This window comes from Capricornis sumatraensis, chromosome 8 (assembly GCF_032405125.1).
Source record: "Capricornis sumatraensis isolate serow.1 chromosome 8, serow.2, whole genome shotgun sequence".
NCBI lineage: Eukaryota > Metazoa > Chordata > Mammalia > Artiodactyla > Bovidae > Capricornis > Capricornis sumatraensis.
The window spans coordinates 2,503,613-2,521,488 of record NC_091076.1 but is presented as its reverse complement, the minus strand read 5'-3'; the positions used below and the strand labels follow the sequence as shown (position 1 = coordinate 2,521,488).

At 53.3% G+C, this 17,876-nt stretch overlaps 1 protein-coding gene across 3 annotated transcripts in view; it reads left to right on the top strand.

The window, feature by feature from the left end:
• Positions 1-17,876, top strand: part of CARS1 (cysteinyl-tRNA synthetase 1) — a 42,973-nt gene that overhangs the window by 12,113 nt on the left and 12,984 nt on the right. For all 3 annotated transcript variants that reach the window (XM_068976527.1, XM_068976526.1, XM_068976528.1), the window contains exons 6-10: positions 198-296; positions 1,120-1,269; positions 13,830-13,970; positions 14,176-14,264; positions 14,875-14,996. In XM_068976527.1, the coding sequence (XP_068832628.1) occupies positions 198-296; positions 1,120-1,269; positions 13,830-13,970; positions 14,176-14,264; positions 14,875-14,996 (601 nt within the window). The remainder of the gene's footprint in view (positions 1-197; positions 297-1,119; positions 1,270-13,829; positions 13,971-14,175; positions 14,265-14,874; positions 14,997-17,876) is intronic.

The window sequence follows — 17,876 nt, the reverse complement described above, 5'->3', positions numbered from 1 at the left end:
GTACATGTGAGCAACCCCCGGGGCAGGGGTGCGGGAGGGTGGGCTCGGGCTGACCCCGCTCAGAAGGCCGAGGGGGAGCCGCGTTCTCGGATGGCGTCTGTAGCAGCCAGGACCCATACCGCCCCTGGCTCAGGGTCGCCCTCTGCGTGGGCACTGGGCACTGCCCGGCTGACCCCGCTTCCCTCCTCTGCGCCCAGATCATCAAGAGGGCCCGGCAGAACTACCTGTTCGAGCGGTATCGGGAGACACAGCCCCCGGCATCGCAGCTGCTGGAGGACGTGCGAGCCGCCCTGCAGGTGGGTCACTGCCGCTCCGGGTCCCCATGTCCCCCCGTCCACCCCGTCCCCAGCACAGGGGCCGTCGTCAGCAGGCTCCATGACACGCAGGGTGACGAGGTCTCCGTCATGGAGCTCCTCCGGGCCGTGGGGAAAACCACCAGCAGAGACACCCGAGGCGGGGCAGGGCCGGGGGGCGGGGAGGGTGACCACTCCCGCCACTTACGGGAGACGCCCAGCGCCAGTCACCGTGGTCAGCGCTGACCTGGGAACCTTCCCCATGGAGTCACAACCGAATCAAAGCCGTGTGACCAAGAGGCGAAGCTGCCAGGCTTCTTAAGTGGGTGGTCCTGGAGGTTATCATAAATTAGTTCTCTCCAGTCTAACATTTTGTTTTGAAAAAACAGTATTACAGATTGTGGTTTGAGGTCAGATAAGGCAAGTTCTTTTTCTTAGTCACCATCTTTAGTAATTACAGTAACGACTGTCATTGTGCTTGTGATGTATTATCTCCGCCAGAAAAAATAGAAATAAAATTAGAGCTTAGCAGTCATCCTCTAGGCTGAGCGGTGAGGCTTCTGTGATGGAGGCGTCGTGGGGGAGACCTCTGTGTCCCGGGCGGGGCCTTAGGGCAGCTGCTCAGTCCAGGGTCACGTCAGAGGGACAGGCCCCGCGACCTTAGTGCCACCTGCCTCTTGGGGACATGCGGGATGACGCCCTGGGGACACAGACCGCTGGAGGCCGTGGGCGGAGGGCAGGCCTGGCCTCTTCCGCGTGGAGCCAGCAGCTAGCGCGGGGCTCTGCTGAGCTGGGCTAACGGCGTGGCCTCTCCTCATACACACAGCCGTTCTCCACGAAGCTGCAGGAGACTGTGGACCCAGACAAGAGGCAGATGCTGGAATGCCTGCAGCGCGCGGTGGCGCAGGCCGCGGAGCCGCTGGAGGCCGCGCTGCGGGCCGGGCAGGCCGGGCAGGAGCTGGATGGCCGCGTGCAGGTGAGGCTGAGGTGTGTCCCCTCAAGGCGGCGCCCTCGGCAGGTGCAGGGCCCCGGCTTCCCAAGGTTATTCCACTGCTTGTAGCAGCGCCACCTGGGGAAGCCGAGCGGAGACGCCGCGGGTCCCCCTTGGGCGTGAGCGTGGTCTGCTGCCCCGTCCCCCGCCGCGCACCCCGTGCCCCGCCGCGCACCCCGTGCCCCGCCGCGCACCCCATCCTGAGCTGTGCACCCCGTCCCTCTCCGCGCACCCCGTCCTGACCTGTGCACCCCGTCCCCCTCCGCGTACTGCGTCTCGCTCTGCGCACCCCGTCCCCCCTCCTGCGCGCGCCCCGTCCCCCCTCCGCCGCGCGCCCCGTCCCCCCTCCGCCGCCGCGCGCCCCGTCCCCCTCTCGCATCCCTTCCTCCGCAGTCCCCGCCCTCTCTGGCCGGAGCTCCCCCGGGTCCTCCTGGCTCTTCTCCTCGACACCGGCGCCCCCTGCTGGCCGCTCACGGAAGGTGCAGAGGACCAGGTCGGGGAAGGTGCAGTCATGTCGGGGGGCAGGCCTGCAAGGCCCCCACTCCTGGGTGTGACGTGTCCTGAGCTTGGTGAGGGGTCGGGGGCACTGGGTCGTGGGGACGAGGCTTTCCCGCGCCTGCATCTGAGACCACACACAGGATCAGGGATGCCTCAGGCCGGCCAGAAGCCGGTTACATTTCTCTTTCCAACAGCAATGCTGGGAATTTTCTTGGGCGATTCCAATAACGTCCTTCTTATTAAAATTCTACAGTACATATAACATGCGGTTTCCCAGCTTAACCGTTTTTAAGCACATTCATGTCGTGGGAACACCACCACTGCTCATCTCCAGAAGTGGTTTTCATTTTCCTGAACTGACACGCTGTCTCCGGGAAACGGTCACCCACCCCCAGCCCCTGGCCCCACCGTGCTGCTTTCCACCCTCGTGGATCCGGCTGCTCTCGGGACCTCACAGACGTGGGATCATTCGGGATTCCTCCCCTAGTGGCTGGATTATTTCACGTAGCAAACTGTGCTCAAGGTCCATCCAGGTCGTAGCCCATGTCAGAGGGTCCTTTCTTCTTGGGACTGAGTGATACTCCATCCTGTGGGCTGGACCACGTTTTGTGTATCCCTTCATCTTTGATGAACGTTGTTTTTGCCTTTGTTGTGACCTTTGCTGCTGCGAACACGGTGTGAAGACCCCGGCTGCTTGTTCTTTTGTGTGTTTCCCCAGAGGCGGCTCATACGGAGACTCAACCCCGTATTCTGAGGAGCCGCTGTGTTAGTTCACGGTAGTAAGTGTTCCTTCCTGACTTTGCAGGACATTTGGTCTGTGCCAAGAGGTCCTGGAAGTTTGGTTCCCTGATAGCTCACTTGGTAAAGAATCCGCCTGCAATGCGGGAGACCTGGGCTCGATTCCTGGGTTGGGAAGATCCCCTGGAGAAGGGAAAGGCTCCCCACTCCGGTATTCTGGCCTGGAGAATCCCATGGTCTCCGTTTACCCTGGGTTCTCTCTTGGTGGTGTGCCTCGTGCGGGTCTGGACACGTGTGTGACGATGCGCCTCTGCCCTCGTGTCCTCACGCAGGGCAGGCTCCCTGCCCTGAAAGTCCTCTCTGCTCCTCCTGCTCATCCCTGCTCACCCGCAAACCCTGGTGGCCACTGAGCCGTGTACTGGCTTGAGTGTGGCCTTTTCTGAACATCACAGACTTGGAGTATTGCAGAGATCGGCTGCTTTCACTTACTGATGTGAACTGAAGGTTCCTCCAGGTCTCACCAGGGCTTGAGGGCTAGTTTCTCTTTAGCACTCGAGGTCAGTCCACGTCTGGACGGACCACAGTGGACCTATCCATCCACATGCTGAAGTGCCCCTTGCTTACTTCCACATTTTGGCACTGACTCCAAATACCCATGTTATGTGTGGATGTAAATTTTCAGCTCCTTTGGGTGAACACCGAGGCGCTTAATTGCTGGACCACGTGGTGAGAGCGTGTGCAGTGTGTTCAGAAGCCCGCAAGCTTCCGAAGCGGCTGCACCCTCGCACCCCCAGCAGGGATGGTGCGAGTTGTGGCTGCTCCGGCTCCTCGCCGGCGCTGGTGTCGTTGGTGGTCAGCATTTGGCTGTTCTAGCACTCTTGCCTGTAGAATCCCATGGACGGAGGAGGCTGGTGGGCCGCAGTCCATAGGGTCGCTAAGAGTCGGTCATGACTGAGTGACTTCACTTTCATGCATTGGAGAAGGAAATGGCAACCCACTCCAGTATTCTTGCCTGGGGAATCCCAGGGACAGGGGAGCCTCATGGGCTGCCATCTATGGGGTCGCACAGAGTTGGACACGACTGAAGTGACTTAGCACCAGCAGCAGTAGCTGTGCAGTGGGCTCTTGTTTGCATTTCCGTTTACCTGACGACACACCAGGTGGGACACCTGTAGGTATATTTCCCATCTTGCATCATGTTTGGCGGAGTGTCTGTTAGCATCTTTGAGCCATCCTGCAGTCAGGCAGTTTTCTCGTTGTTGAGTTCTGAGAGTGCTTTGTTTTGGATAAGAGTCCTTTGTCAGATGCACCTTTTGCAAATAGTTTCTCCGTGGCCTGTCTTTTTGTTGTCCTGACAGTGTCTTTCCCGGAGCAGAAAATTTTAATTGTAAAGGAATCCAGCCTATCAACTCTTGCTTTTCAAGAGTCGTGCGTTGGTGGTGTCGGGAAGAAGTCGTTGCTGAACCCAAGGTCGTCTAGGTTTCTTCCTGTGTTATCTTCTAGAAGTATCTTAGTTTCCCGCTTTCCACTGAGGCCTGGGTCCCAGTCTGAGTCAGCTCTTCGCAAGCGTGTGACGGCTGGCTCTGGGCTCGTGGCTTCTGGACGTGATGCCCAGCGGTCGAGCCCGATTCCTCAGGGACCGTTTCTGCTCCCCTTTTTGGCTTTTGCTCCTTTGTCGGAGGGCAGGTGACGCTGTTTAGGAGTCTCTTTCTGGACTCTGTTCTCTTCCATCACTTCACTTGTTAGCCCCACACCGTCTGTTGCGTTTTTGCTGCATCAGGCTGCAGGGTCATTGATTGTGGTGCGTGGACTCTGCAGTTGTGGCACACGGCTTACTTGCTCTGCAGCATGTGGGATCTAAGTTCCCCGACCAGGGATCGAACCTGAGTGCCCTGAATGGCAGGCGAATTCTTACCCGCTGGACCACCAGGGCGGTCCCAGCGCCGCCCGTCTTGATTGACGGCGAGTCTTGGAGTGGGGACGGTCAGTCCTCCGGCCTTGTTCTTCTGCTTCAGCGTTGTGCTGGCTGTCCTGGGTCTTTCGCCTCCTGTCCTTGTAAACTTTAGATTCGGTTTGTCACTACTCGTGAAATGACTTGATAGGAATTTGATGAGGATTGACCTGAATCTACAAATCAAGTTGGGAAGATCTGATACCTTGACGGTGTTGAATCTTTGTACCCACAGACGTGAACTCTCTCCTTTTCTCTCTTCAGAGATTTGTAGTTTTCCTCATGTAGAACTTATACGTACTTTGTAAAGCTCATATGCAGGTATTCCATTTTGCAGGAGCTAATGTAAATGCTACTGGGATTTTAATTTCCAATCCCAAATGTATGTCTTCGCATATAGTTTTGTCCTTTTCCCCAATCAGTGTGCAGATGGTCACCAATGCTGGACAATACCACTTTTCAGGTTTTTTTGGTCTTAAAATGGTGCAAAAGTGATAAATATCTGGTAGAAACCGAGCTTTGAATTTTGATCTTTCTCTGGACTGGCGATAGGCAGTCTGCTGCTATCCCGGGTTGCTGGGCGTCAGCAGTGAGGCTTAGCTCCCAGCTAGCTGCTCTGTCACCAGGGTAAACAACTGATGGACCAGATTTTCCTGGTGGCTCAGTAAAGAATCTGCCTGCCAGTGCCGGGGACATGGGTTGAATCCCGGACCTGGGAAGATACCACATGCTGAGGGGCAACGAAGCCCCCGAATCACAACTGCTGAGCCTGTGCTCCGGAGCATGGGAGCAGGATAAGAGAAGCCGTCGAAATGCACAGCCCGCGTCCTGCAACCAGAGAAAACTCCCACAGGAGAGGAGACCCAGCACTGCTCAGCTCAGCCCAGCGGCTCAGTTGTGTCCGACTCTCTGCAACCCCACGCCCTGCAGCACGCCAGGCCTCCCTGTCCATCACCAACTCCTGGAGCTCACTCAAACTCATGTCCATTGAGTCGGTGATGCCATCGAACCATCTCATCCTCTGTCGTTCCCTTCTCCTCCCGCCTTCAATCTTTCCCAGCATCGGGGTCTTTTCAAGGGAGTCAGTTTTTCGCATCAGGTGGCTGAAGTGTTGGAGTTTCAGCTTCAGCATCAGTCCTTCCAATGAATATTCAGGACTGATCTCCTTTAGGATGGACTGGTTGGACCTCCTTGCAGTCCAAGTGACTCTCAAGAGTCTTCTCCAACACCACAGTTCACAAGCATCAGTTCCTCGGTACTCAGCTTTCTTTATAGTCCAACTCTCACATCCATACATGACCACTGGAAAAACCATAGCTTTGACTAGATGGACCTTTGTTGTCAAAGTAATTTCTGCTTTTTAATATGCTATCTAGGTTGGTCATAAGTTTCCTTCCAAGGAGTAAGCATCTTTTAATTTCATGTCCGCAGTCACCATCTGCAGTGATTTTGGAGCCCAGAAAATAAAGTCTGACACTGTTTCCCCATCTATTTGGCATGAAGTGATAGGACCAGATGCCATGATCTTAGTTTTCTGAATGTTGAGCTTTAAGCCAACTTTTCCACTCTCCTCTCACTTTCATCAAGAGGCTCTGTAGTTCTTCGCTTTCTGCCATAAGGGTGGTGTCATCTGCATATCTGAGGTCATTGATATTTCTCCCAGCAATCTTGATTCCAGCTTGTGCTTCCTCCAGCCCAGCATTTCTCATGATGTACTCTGCGTATAAGTTAAATAAGCAGGGTGACAGTATACAGCCTTAACATACTCCTATTCTTATTTGGAACCAGTCTGTTGTTCCATGTCCAGTTCTAACTGTTGCTTCCTGACCTGCATACAGATTTCTCAAGAGGCAGGTCGGGTGGTCTGGTATTCCCATCTCTCTCAGAGTTTTCCACAATTTGTGGTGATCCACACAGTCATGGCTCAGCTGGTAAAGAATCCGCCTGCAGTGTGGGAGACCTGGGTTCGATCCCTGGGTTGGAAAGGTCCCCTGGAGACGGGAAATGATACCCACTCCAGTATTTTGGCCTGGAGAATTCCACGGACTCTACAGTCCAGGGTCGCAAAGAGTCAGACATGACTGAGTGGCATTCACTTTCAGGAGTTCCCTGGTGTCTCAGGTGGGAAAGCGTCTGCCTGCAATGCAGGAGACCCGGGTTCAATCCCTGGGTCAGGAGGATCTCCTGGAGAGGGAAATGGCAACCCACTCCATTGTTCTTGCCTGGACGATCCCATGGAGGGAGAAGGCTGGTGGGCTCCAGTCCGTGGGGTCGCAGAGTCAGACACGCCTGAGCAACTTCACTTTCTTTTCTTTCCACACAGTCAAAGGCTTTGGCATAGTCAGTAAAGCAGAAATAGATGTTTTTCTGGAACTCTCTTGCTTTTTCACTGATCCAACGGATATTGGCAATTTGATCTCTGCTTCCTCTGCCTTTTCTAAAACCAGCTTAAACATCTGAAAGTTCACACTTCACATATTGTTAAAGCCTGGCTTGAAGAATTTTGAGCATTACTTTACTAGCGTGTGAGGTGAGTGCAATTGTGTGGTAGTTTGAGCATTCTTTGGCGTTGCCTTTCTTTGGGATTGGAATGAAAACTGACGTTTTCCAGTCCTGTGGCCACTGCTGCGTTTTCCAAATTTGCTGACATATTGACTGAAGCACTTTCACAGCATCATCTTTTAGGATGTGAAATAGCTCAACTGGAATTCTATCACCTCCGCTAGTTTTGTTTATAGTGATGCTTCCTAAGGCCCACTTGACTTCACATTCCAGGATCTCTGGCTCTAGGTGAGTGATCACTCCATCGTGATTATCTGGGTCTTGAAGATCTTTTTGTACAGTTCTGTGTATTCTTGCCACCTCTTCTTAAAATCTTCTGCTTCTGTTAGGTCCATACCACTTCTGTCCTTTGTTGAGCCCATCTTTGCATGAAATGTTCCCTTGGTATCTCTAATTTTCTTGAAGAGACCTCTAGACTTTCCCATTCTATTGTTTTCCTTGATTTCTCTGCACTGATCACTGAGGAAGGCTTTCTTATCTCTTCTTGCTATTCTTCGGAACTCTGCATTCAAATGGGTATTTCTTTCCTTTTCTCCTTTGCTTTACACATCTCCTCCTTTCACAGCTATTGGTAAGGCCTCCTCAGATAGCCATTTTGCTTTTTTTCATTTCTTTTTCTTGGGGACGGTCTTGATCCCTGTTTGCTGTACAATGTCATAAACCTCCATCCATAGTTCATCAGGCACTCCGTCTATCATATCTAGTCCCTTAAATCTATTTGTCACTTCCACTGTATAAGCGTAAGGGATTTGATTTAGGTCACACCTGAATGGTCTAGTGGTTTTCACTGCTTTCTTCAATTTAAGTCTGAATTTGGCAATAAGGAGGTCACCCTCATCTTCCTTACCTCCACCATAGTTTGGCCCCAGGTAAATAGCAGGGCATGGCTTGGTTTTATTGAGTTAGACAAGGCTGTGGTCTGTGTGATTAGCTTGACTAGTTTTCTGTGATTGTGGTTTCAGTGTGTCTGCCCTCTGATGCCCTCTCGCAACACCTACCGTCTTACTTGGGTTTCTCTTACCTTGGATGTGGGGTATCTCTTCACGGCTGCTCCAGCAAAGGGCAGCCACTGCTCCGTACCTTGGGTGAGGGGTATCTCCTCACGGCCACCCCTGCTGACCTTGAACGTGGAGTAGCTCCTCTCGGCCCTCCTGCGCCTGCGCAGCTACCACTTCTTGGACGTGGGGTTGCTCCTCTCGGCCGCCGCCCCTGACCTTGGGCGTGCAGTAGCTTGTCTCGGCCGCCGCCCCTGCCCTCGGACGTGGGGTAGCCCGTCTTGACTACTCCTGTGCCGACGCAGCCTGGCACTCTTGGTCACCGCCCCGACCTTGGGCAAGGGGTAGCTCCTCTCGGCCACACTTCTGCGTGGTCCGTCTCAGCCAGTGCACTTCTGTGGAAAATTCTGAAAGAGATGGGAATACCAGACCACCTGACCTGCCTCTTGAGAAACCTATATGCAGGTCAGGAAGCAACAGTTAGAACTGGACATGGAACAACAGACTGGTTCCAAAAAGGAAAAGGAGTACGTCAAGGCTGTATATTGTCACCCTGTTTATTTAACTTCTATGCAGAGTACATCATGAGAAACGCTGGGCTGGAAGAAGTACAAGCTGGAATCAAGACTGCAGGGAGAAATATCAATAACCTCAGATATGCAGATGACACCACCCTTATGGCAGAAAGTGAAGAGGAGCTAAAAAGCCTCTTGATGAGAGTGAAAGAGGAGAGCGAAAAAGTTGGCTTAAAGCTCAACATTCAGAAAACGAAGATCATGGCATCTGGTCCCATCACTTCATGGGAAATAGATGGGGAAACAGTGGAAAGAGTGTCAGACTTTATTTTTTGGGTCTCCAAAATCACTGCAGATGATGACTGCAGCCATGAAATTAAAAGACGCTTGCTCCTTGGAAGAAAAGTTATGACCAACCTAGATAGTATATTCAAAAGCAGAGACATTACTTTGTCGACTAAGGTCCGTCTAGTCAAGGCTATGGTTTTTCCTGTGGTCATGTATGGATGTGAGAGTTGGACTGTGAAGAAGACTGAGCGCTGAAGAATTGATGGTTTTGAACTGTGGTGTTGGAGAAGACTCTTGAGAGTCCCTTGGACTGCAAGGAGATCCAACCAGTCCATTCTGAAGGAGATCAACCCTGGGATTTCTTTGGATGGACTGATGCTGAAGCTGAAACTCCAGTACTTTGGCCACCTCGTGCAAAGAGTTGACTCATTGGAAAAGACCCTGATGCTGGGAGATATTGGGGGCAGGAGGAGAAGGGGATGACAGAGGATGAGATGGCTGGATGGCATCACGGACTCGATGGACATGAGTCTGAGTGAACTCCGGGAGGTGGTGATGGACAGGGAGGCCTGGCGTGCTGCGATTCATGGGGTCGCAAAGAGTCGGACACGACTGAGCGGCTGAACTGAACTGAACTGAAACAGCAGGGAGGGAACACATCTCCACCCATCAACAGAAAATCTTTAAAAGATCAAAGACTTACTGAGCTTGGCCCCGCCCATCGGAACAGGACCCAGTTTCCCCATCAGTCAGTCTCTCCCATCCATAAGCCTCTTACCTTCTCCATCAGAGGGCAGAAGGACTGAAAACCACAATCACAGAAAACTAAGCAATCTGATCACATGGACCACAGCCTTGTCTGACTCAGTGAAACTATGAGGCATGCTGTGTCATGGTGGAGACTCTGACAAAACGTGGTCCACTGGAGAAGGGAATGGCAAACCACTTCAGCACTCTTGCCATAAGAATCCCATGAACACTATGAAAAGGCAAAAAGGTAGGACACTGAAAGATGAGCTCCCCAGCTCGTTAGGTGCCCAGTATGCTACTAGAGATCAGTGGAGAAATAACTCCAGAAAGAGTGAAGAGACGGAGCCAAAGCAGAAATAACACCCCAGTTGTGGATGTGACTGGTGATGGAAGCAAGGTCCGATTCTGCAAAGAGCAATATTGCATAGGAACCTGGAATGTTAGGTCCATGAATCAAGGCAAATTGGAGGTGGTCAAACAGGAGATGGCAAGAGTGAATGTTGACATTCTAGGCATCAGCTAACTAAATGGACTGGAATGGGTGAATTTAACTCAGATGACCATTATATCTACTACTGTGGTCCAGAAACCCTTAGAAGAAATGGAGTAGCCATCATGGTCAACAAAAGAGTCCGAAATGCAGTACTTGGATGCAAACTCAAAAACGACAGAATGATCTCTGTTTGTCTCCAAGGCAAACCATTCAATATCCCGGTAATCCAAGTCTATGCCCCAGCCAGTAACGCTGAAGAAGCTGAAGTTGAATGGTTCTTTGAAAACCTACAAGACCTAGAACTAACACCCCCAAAAAGCTGTCCTTTTCATTATAGGGGACTGGAATGCAAAAGTAGGCAGTCAGGAAATACCTGGAGTAACAGGGAAATTTAGCCTTGGAATACGGAATGAAGCAGGGCAAAGGCTGACAGAGTTTTGCCAAGAGAATGCACTGATCACAGCAAACACCCCCTTCCAACAACACAAGAGAAGACTCTTGTCTTCTCACCAGATGGTCAACACCAAAATCAGATTGATTATATTCTTTGCAGCCAAAGATGGAGAAGCTCTATACAGGCAGCAAAAACAAGACTGGAAGCTGACTCTGGCTCAGATCATGAACTCCTTATTGCCAAATTCAGAAACCAGCACAGCCTTAAATAAACAAGTAAATAAAAAGAACAGTGGTGCATTAAAGAAACAGAAGGCTGACACGCCTACAACGACTGCGCCCACACAAGCATTTTGATTTTCACTTTCAGTACAGTATTTAGTACATGACATGAGGCATTCAGCACTTAACTGTAAAGTAGAATTGCTGTTAACTGGTTTTTCCAGCTGTATGCTAACGTATTCTGAGCTTGTTTGAGGTACACCAGGCTAAGCTAGGATGTTTGGTAGGGGAGCTGTGTTAAATACATTTTTCAGCTTAATGATATTTTCAACTTAGGAAGGATCTATAATCTTGTCACAAGTTGAAGACATCTGAGTCTTTTTTTCCCTTTGCAGGCTTGGTGGCTCAGAGGTTAAAGCGTCTGCCTGCAATGTGGGAGACCCGGGTTCGATCGCTGGGTCGGGAAGATCCTCTGGAGAAGGAAATGGCAGCCCACTCCAGTATTCTTGCCTGGAGAATCCCATGGATGGAGGAGCCTGGTGGGCTACAGTCCATGGGGTCGCGAAGAGTTGGACACGACTGAGCGACTTCACTTTCACTTTCACTGTCTGATTGCATCGGCGGGGACTTCCAGTTCGCTGTTGGAAGAGTGATGAGAGGGGACGTGCTTGCATTACACCTTGTCTTAATGGGAAGGCTTCGTGTTTCTCACCTTTACGTCTGATACTAATTGCGGGCTTGCTGTAACTGTTTTCTGTCACGTTGAGGAAGTGCCCCTCTCTTCCTAGTTGGCTGAGAGTTCTTGTCATGAATGCATGTTGGATTTTGTCCAGTGCTGTTTCTGCATTGATACGATACGATGCTGATACTGATAGGATCGTGTGATTTTTCTCTTTTAGTCTGTTGGTGTGATAATTTTCAGTATTTGATTTTATGAAGTAGGACCAGCCTTGTATATGTGTGATGAACTTGGTTGTGGTATATGATTCTCTTGATGCTTCTGTAGATTCAGTTTGCTAATATTTTGTTATCTGTTTTTAATCTGTGTTCATGAGAGATACTGTTTTCTCGTAGTGTCTTCGGTTCCCGTATTAGGGATGATGTCCTCTTCTAGCTGCTTAAGGTAACATCTGATTCCAGATATTTTTTCTCTTCTGAGAAGTGCATTCTGCGTCACAAATTTCTTCTGAGCACTGCTTTTGCTGCGTCCTATAAATGTTGACAAGTTGTGTTTTCATTCTCATCTCATTCTAAGTATTTAAAATTTTTTCTTGAGATATCTCCTTTGGCCAGTGTCTTATTTAGAAAGGCGCTGTTTAACCTCCGTGTGTCTGGGGTTAGTGCAGCCATCTTTCTGTTGCAGGCTCCCAGGTCACTTTCACTGCGGTCTGATAGCACGCACTGCATGATTGCTGTTCCTCTTAAGTGTCTCTGGGTGTGTTGCGTGGCCCGAGGGCAGTCTGTCCTGGTAGATGCTCTAAGTGTCTCTGGGTGTATTTCGTGGCCCAGCGTCTGCTTTGTCTTGGAAACTGCTCCACGTGACTGGAGGGGAATGTGTCTTCCCCCTGTTGGTGGATGAAGCAATCTCTTCATAGGTGTCAGTTACGTCCAGTTGATCGATGGTGGTGTTGAGTTCGGCCATTCCTTCTGATTCTCTGGATCTGCCCACTGAAGTCTGCAGCTGGGACACGGGATCCGTCTGTTTCTCTTGATGTTCCCTCGGCGTTTGCCCCACCGGGTTTGATGCGCTGATGTGAGGTGCCTACGTATCGAGGGTCGCTGTGTCTCCGTGTAGAATCGCCCCCTTTATCATCATGCGACGCTCTTTATCCTCCCTTACGGGTCCACCAGGAGTGGTTGACTCTCCGTTTTGTGACACCCTTTCACTTGTTGTGGGGACAGGGTTGCGGCTTTCACTGGGAGGCGGAGCTGGAGCCCGAGTCCCTGTTTCGTCAGCCGCTGCCCCGTCTCTGTCACCCGTTTCGCTCATTTCTCTTTGGGTATATCCTGTTCCTTTTTGTCTCACCACTTAGGAGCTGAGCTCATTTTTTGGTTTAAGCATTTAAGGCCATAAAGTTTTCTCTACGTGGAGTTTTTGCTGCTTCTACCTATGTTGACATTCTTTTACTGCTCAATAGGGTTTTATTTCCCCTTTGATTTTGTGTTTTGAAACACATGAATTATCTAGGTATTCGTTTGATTGGGACCTCCTTCCTCTCTGTGTCTTGTTCTGTGTTGATCCTGCCGGCAGCGGTGGGCTTTCTGCCCCTGCACATGGCGCAGGCCCAGAGCTCACTTCCAGCCGCAGCCTGACAGCGCCTGCCTCCCTGGAGCCCTGCCGCCTCTGCCCGCCCGCCGTGGGCACCAGCTGGGTCCCGGGAGGTTTCCCAGTAGCTCTGTCCTGTCTGGGGGCTGCTCCGGGGCCGCCCCGCCCACCTCTGCCCTCCAGTCTCCCGCCCACCTCCGCCCTCCCGCCCACCTCTGCCCTCCAGGCTCCCTGCGCCCTCCCTCCTGCCTTGTTCTGTGCCTGCGCCCCCAACAGCGAAGCACAGACCACCTGCCCATCTGCACACCCGTCTCTGCTCCAGCTAAGGAGCCGAAGCCCTGGATCCTCCAGGGCAGAGCGCCGGGTCCGCTGGGCCTCTGGGGCTCGGGTGCAGCCCTGATGCTGTCTCATCGCGTCTCAGACGGCTGTTTCTGGGTGTGACATGAGGACCGCAGTGACAGGACGTGACTTGCTCCGATGCTGTGCCATTGTGGTCGTGACGTGGGGCCTTCAGCTGATGGCACGTGCCCGGCGGGGCGGCCTGGGCATGGAGACCTGCCTCTGGAGCGCAGCTCCGTCCGCTGCTCTGAACCTCCCCTCGAGCAGGCGTCCAGGCCATCGGTGACCACACCGCGTGCCCTCCCGCACCGTTGGGCCTCCCCAGGCCCACCCTGACCCTCCGGGCACGCGGTCAGAGCTCCAGCCTCTGGACAGCCAGGCCATCCGTGGGAGCTCTGGGGTCTCCTCCCGGGTCGGGTGCTGGCTGTGCACGGCGAGTCTGTGGACGCGAGGCGGAGACGGACGCGCGTAGACTGCACCCGCTGTGGGCCCTGGAGCTTGGACGCGGGTGCACATCCTGCTTCCTTTCCCTCAGGTGTTGCTGGAAGAAGCAAAGGATGTGCTTTCTGACTGGCTGGATTCCATGCATGGCAGTGAGGTGATGGACAATTCTATTTTCTCCGAACTGCCCAAATTCTGGGAGGCGGAGTTCCACAAAGACATGGAAGCCCTGAACGTAAGTGTCGCGGATGGTCGTGACCTCGGTCTCTGGGGCCAAGGGCCCCGTGACCAAAGTCCTCCCGGGATCCAGACCCTCTTCACTGCGTGTGCAAATTCAGTTTGAAAAGACAGCGGGGGTGGGGGTGGTGCGTGGGGGAGGGCCGGGGCACCGGGGCCCAGCAGTGCTGGGGCTTCTGGAGCCGGCCTCGCCTCGTCCCCAGGTCCTCCCACCAGATGTCCTGACCCGGGTCAGTGAGTACGTGCCCGAGATCGTGGACTTTGTCCAGAAGATCGTGGACAACGGTTACGGGTGAGCTCGAGGCTCCGGGAAGGTGTGCCCAGGGGCACGGCCCTCCGCCAGCTTGGAGAGGAGCAGGGAGGCACGGGGGGCCGCCAGGGTGGTGGTGGCCCATGCTTCCGTCTCAGAGCCACACGGCACGTGAGCGATGGGTGGGCCACCACGCAGCCGCAGCAGCCCTGTGGGGGCCCGCGCCCCTCGTCCCTCCCTGGGCCCCCAGCTCCTCTTCTTATGAGGACACCGGTTGTGCTGGGTCACGGCCCACCCTGGAGGCCTCGTTTTCACTGGAGCTCCTCTGTAAAGGCCCTTTTCCAAATGCAGTCAGACAGCGAGGTGCTGGGGGTCAGGGCCGGCAGGCAGAGGTGAGGGTGCCATGCAGGACAGTCACCCGGGCAGGGGGCGGGGCACAGGCGGGGCTGTTGGGGAGTGAGGGAGCCCTGTCCCGGCCCCTGGCCCAGCCACGCTCGTCGCAGCCCCGTTTGGCCCACTCGGTGGCCGTGGTGGAACAGCCTGCTGGCCGGCCCACTGCACAGGGCGTGGAGCAGACCCCGATGGCTTCTGCGTCCCCAGGCTGGCTGGCCGGGCAGCTCATCACGCCTTCCCCGCTGGCTTTGTGTTCCAGTTACGCTTCAAACGGGTCCGTGTATTTCGACACAGTCAAGTTTGCCAACAGTGAGGGGCACAGCTATGGAAAGCTGGTGCCCGAGGCCGTCGGGGATCAGAAAGCCCTGCACGAGGGGGAAGGTAAGCGGGCTGGCTGGGCTCAGAGCCCGGGGAGCCGTGGCCTCACCCTGCACGGCCGTGGGGGCTTAGGCTCACGGGGACCCTGCCTTAGCAACTTGAGGGGCTTTGGAAGCTCTCTATACGGAACCCCTGACCTGCATTGTTGCCTAGGGGACAGAGCAGTGAGCAGCCGCCGTGTGGCCCCGCAGAGCAGACAGGCCTCGGCGCCCGGGGTGGGGCTGCCTGCTTTCTCAGTGCCCAGAGTCCCCAAGGGTCGGGCTGGGCCGGGCTGGACTCCTGCCCGGGGGTGTGGAGAGGACACAGAGGCGACCCACTGAGTGAGCCCCCGGCACCCTCACGGGGCAGCAGGGAGCCTGGGGAGGGAAAGCCCCAGGGCACTTTGATAGAAGGCAGGCAGGGCACCCAGAGAGGCAGGAGACACAGGCTGTTCACTTAGAGACCCTAGAAGAGTCTGGGGGCGGACGCCAGATGGGGCAGGGCAGCCCCTGTCCCGGGGCAGGAGCGAGCAGTCATTATCTGCACGGTCGCTGCAGGGAAACCAAGGTGGGGGACTTGGGCCACAGTCAGAGCCCGTTCTGATCTTGAAGGCTCGGCTCTGGGAGTGGACAGAAGCAAGAGTGACTTCTGAGTGCCTGTGGTTACTGTGTGTAGAGGTTGGTTGTGTCCTATGTCACGGTATGCTTCAAGGATAGCTTAGTTGCAGCGTGTGTGAGACTGTCGTTTAGACCAGGGAATGCATTTAGTACTAGACCATAGGCCGTCGTCCACCGTGGTCACTCACACTGACTGCATGAGAGCCCTTGGGCAGAGCTTGGCAACAGGACAACACACTTGAGGACGCCGGGCAGCCGCTGGGAACAGCCTTGTCATTGCCCCCGCGACAGTAACCCACGTGTAAAGACAGCCCCCCCGCCCACCTTGACCCAGACGTGTCAGACAGAGACACGAGGCCTTTCCTGGACCAGGCTGGGTTCTGTCTGTCTTTAATTCGTGTTTTCTCCACTCTCACCCTCTCACACCACCAGACGCGCTTGTTGGCGCCACTGTTTCTGGAAGGCACTGGGGCCATAAAAATGTTTATCTTGCCTTTTTTTTTTTACCACGGATACAGTTTTGACATTTTATTGTCCTTACATTTAAATGTCACCGTCAGCTGCATGCAGCCTAGGTACGTACTGGGCCCTGCTGCTGCTGCTGCTGAGTCGCTTCAGTTGTGTCCGACTCTGTGCGACCCCATAGACGGCAGCCCACCAGGCTCCCCCCGTCCCTGGGATTCTCCAGGCAAGAACACTGGAGTGGGCTGCCATTTCCTTCTCCAATGCATGAAAGTGAAAAGTGAAAGCGAAGTCGCTCAGTCGTGTCCGACTCTTAGCGACCCCATGGACTGCAGCCTGCCAGGCTCCTCCGTCCATGGGATTTGCCAGGCAAGAGTACTGGAGTCGGGTGCCATTGCCTTCTCCGACTGGACCCCAGTCCAGACTTTTGAAACATGATGCTGATGGATGTGTGGCTGTAAGGATGTATGACATATCGTAGACGATGCTGAACAGTTGGAAGGTTGTTGGCGGGTGTCTGCTTCTGTCTGTTTGCACTTGCAGCCAGGCAGACGTGTGAGTCTCTGGCTTGTAGTTGGAGGAAGCACCGTCCAGGACTGAATGGGGGTCCCTGCTTGCTGACTGAGTCTGCACAGACTCGGGAGTCTTTGTCCCGATACGAGGGCGGCTTCATTGTACAGGTTACAGCTTCCTCAACGTACGACTGTACAATGGCATACGTTGGGTCCAGTGACTTTTCCTTAAGGGCTCTGTTGTAGAGAGATTCAGTTCCGTTCAGTCACTCAGTCATGTCTGACTGTTTGCGTCTCCATGGACCGTAGCACACCAGACCTCCCTGTCCATCACCAACTCCCAGAGTTTACTCAAACTCATGTCCATTGAGTCGGTGATGCCATTCAACCATCTCATCCTTTGTCGTCCCCTTCTCCTCCCGTCTTCAATCTTCCCCAGCATCAGCGTCTTCTCCAGTGAGTCAGCTCTTTGCATCAGGTGGCCAAAGGATTGGAGTTTCAGCTTCAACATCAGTCCTTCCAATGAACACTCAGGACCGATCTCCTTTAGAATGGACTGGTTGGATCTCCTTGCAGTCCAAGGGACTCTCAAGAGTCTTCTCCAACACCACAGTTCAAAAGCATCAATTCTTTGGCCCTCAGCTTTCTCCATAGTCCAACTCTCACACCAATACATGACTACTGGAAAAACCATAGCCTTGTCTAGAGGGACCTTTGTTGATAAAGTAATGTCTCCGCTTTTTAATATGTTATCTAGGTTGGTCATAACTTTCCTTCCAAGGAGTGAGTGTCTTTTAATTTCATGGCTGCAGTCACCATTTGCAGTGATTTTGGAGACCCAAAAAATGAAGTCTGTCACTGTTTCCCCATCGATTTACCATGAAGTGATGGGACCAGATGCCATGATCTTCGTTTTCTGAATGTTGAGTTTTAAGCCAACTTTTCCACTCTCCTCTTTCACTTTCATCAAGAGGCTCTGTAGTTCTTCACTTTCTGCCATAAGGGTGGTGTCATCTGCATATCTGAGGTTTTTTTTTCCCGGCAGTCTTGATTCCAGCTTCTGCTTCATCCAGCTCAGCGTTTCTCATGATGTACTCTGCATATAAGTTAATTAAATAGGGTGACAATATACAGCCTTGACGTACTCCTTTCCCAATTTGGAACCTTCTGTTGTTCCATGTCCAGTTCTAACTGTTGCTTCCTGACCTGCATACAGGTTTCTCAAGAGGCAGGTCAGGTGGTCTGGTATTCCCATCTCTTTCAGAATTTTCCACAGTTTATTGTAATCCACACAGTCAAAGGCTTTGTCATAG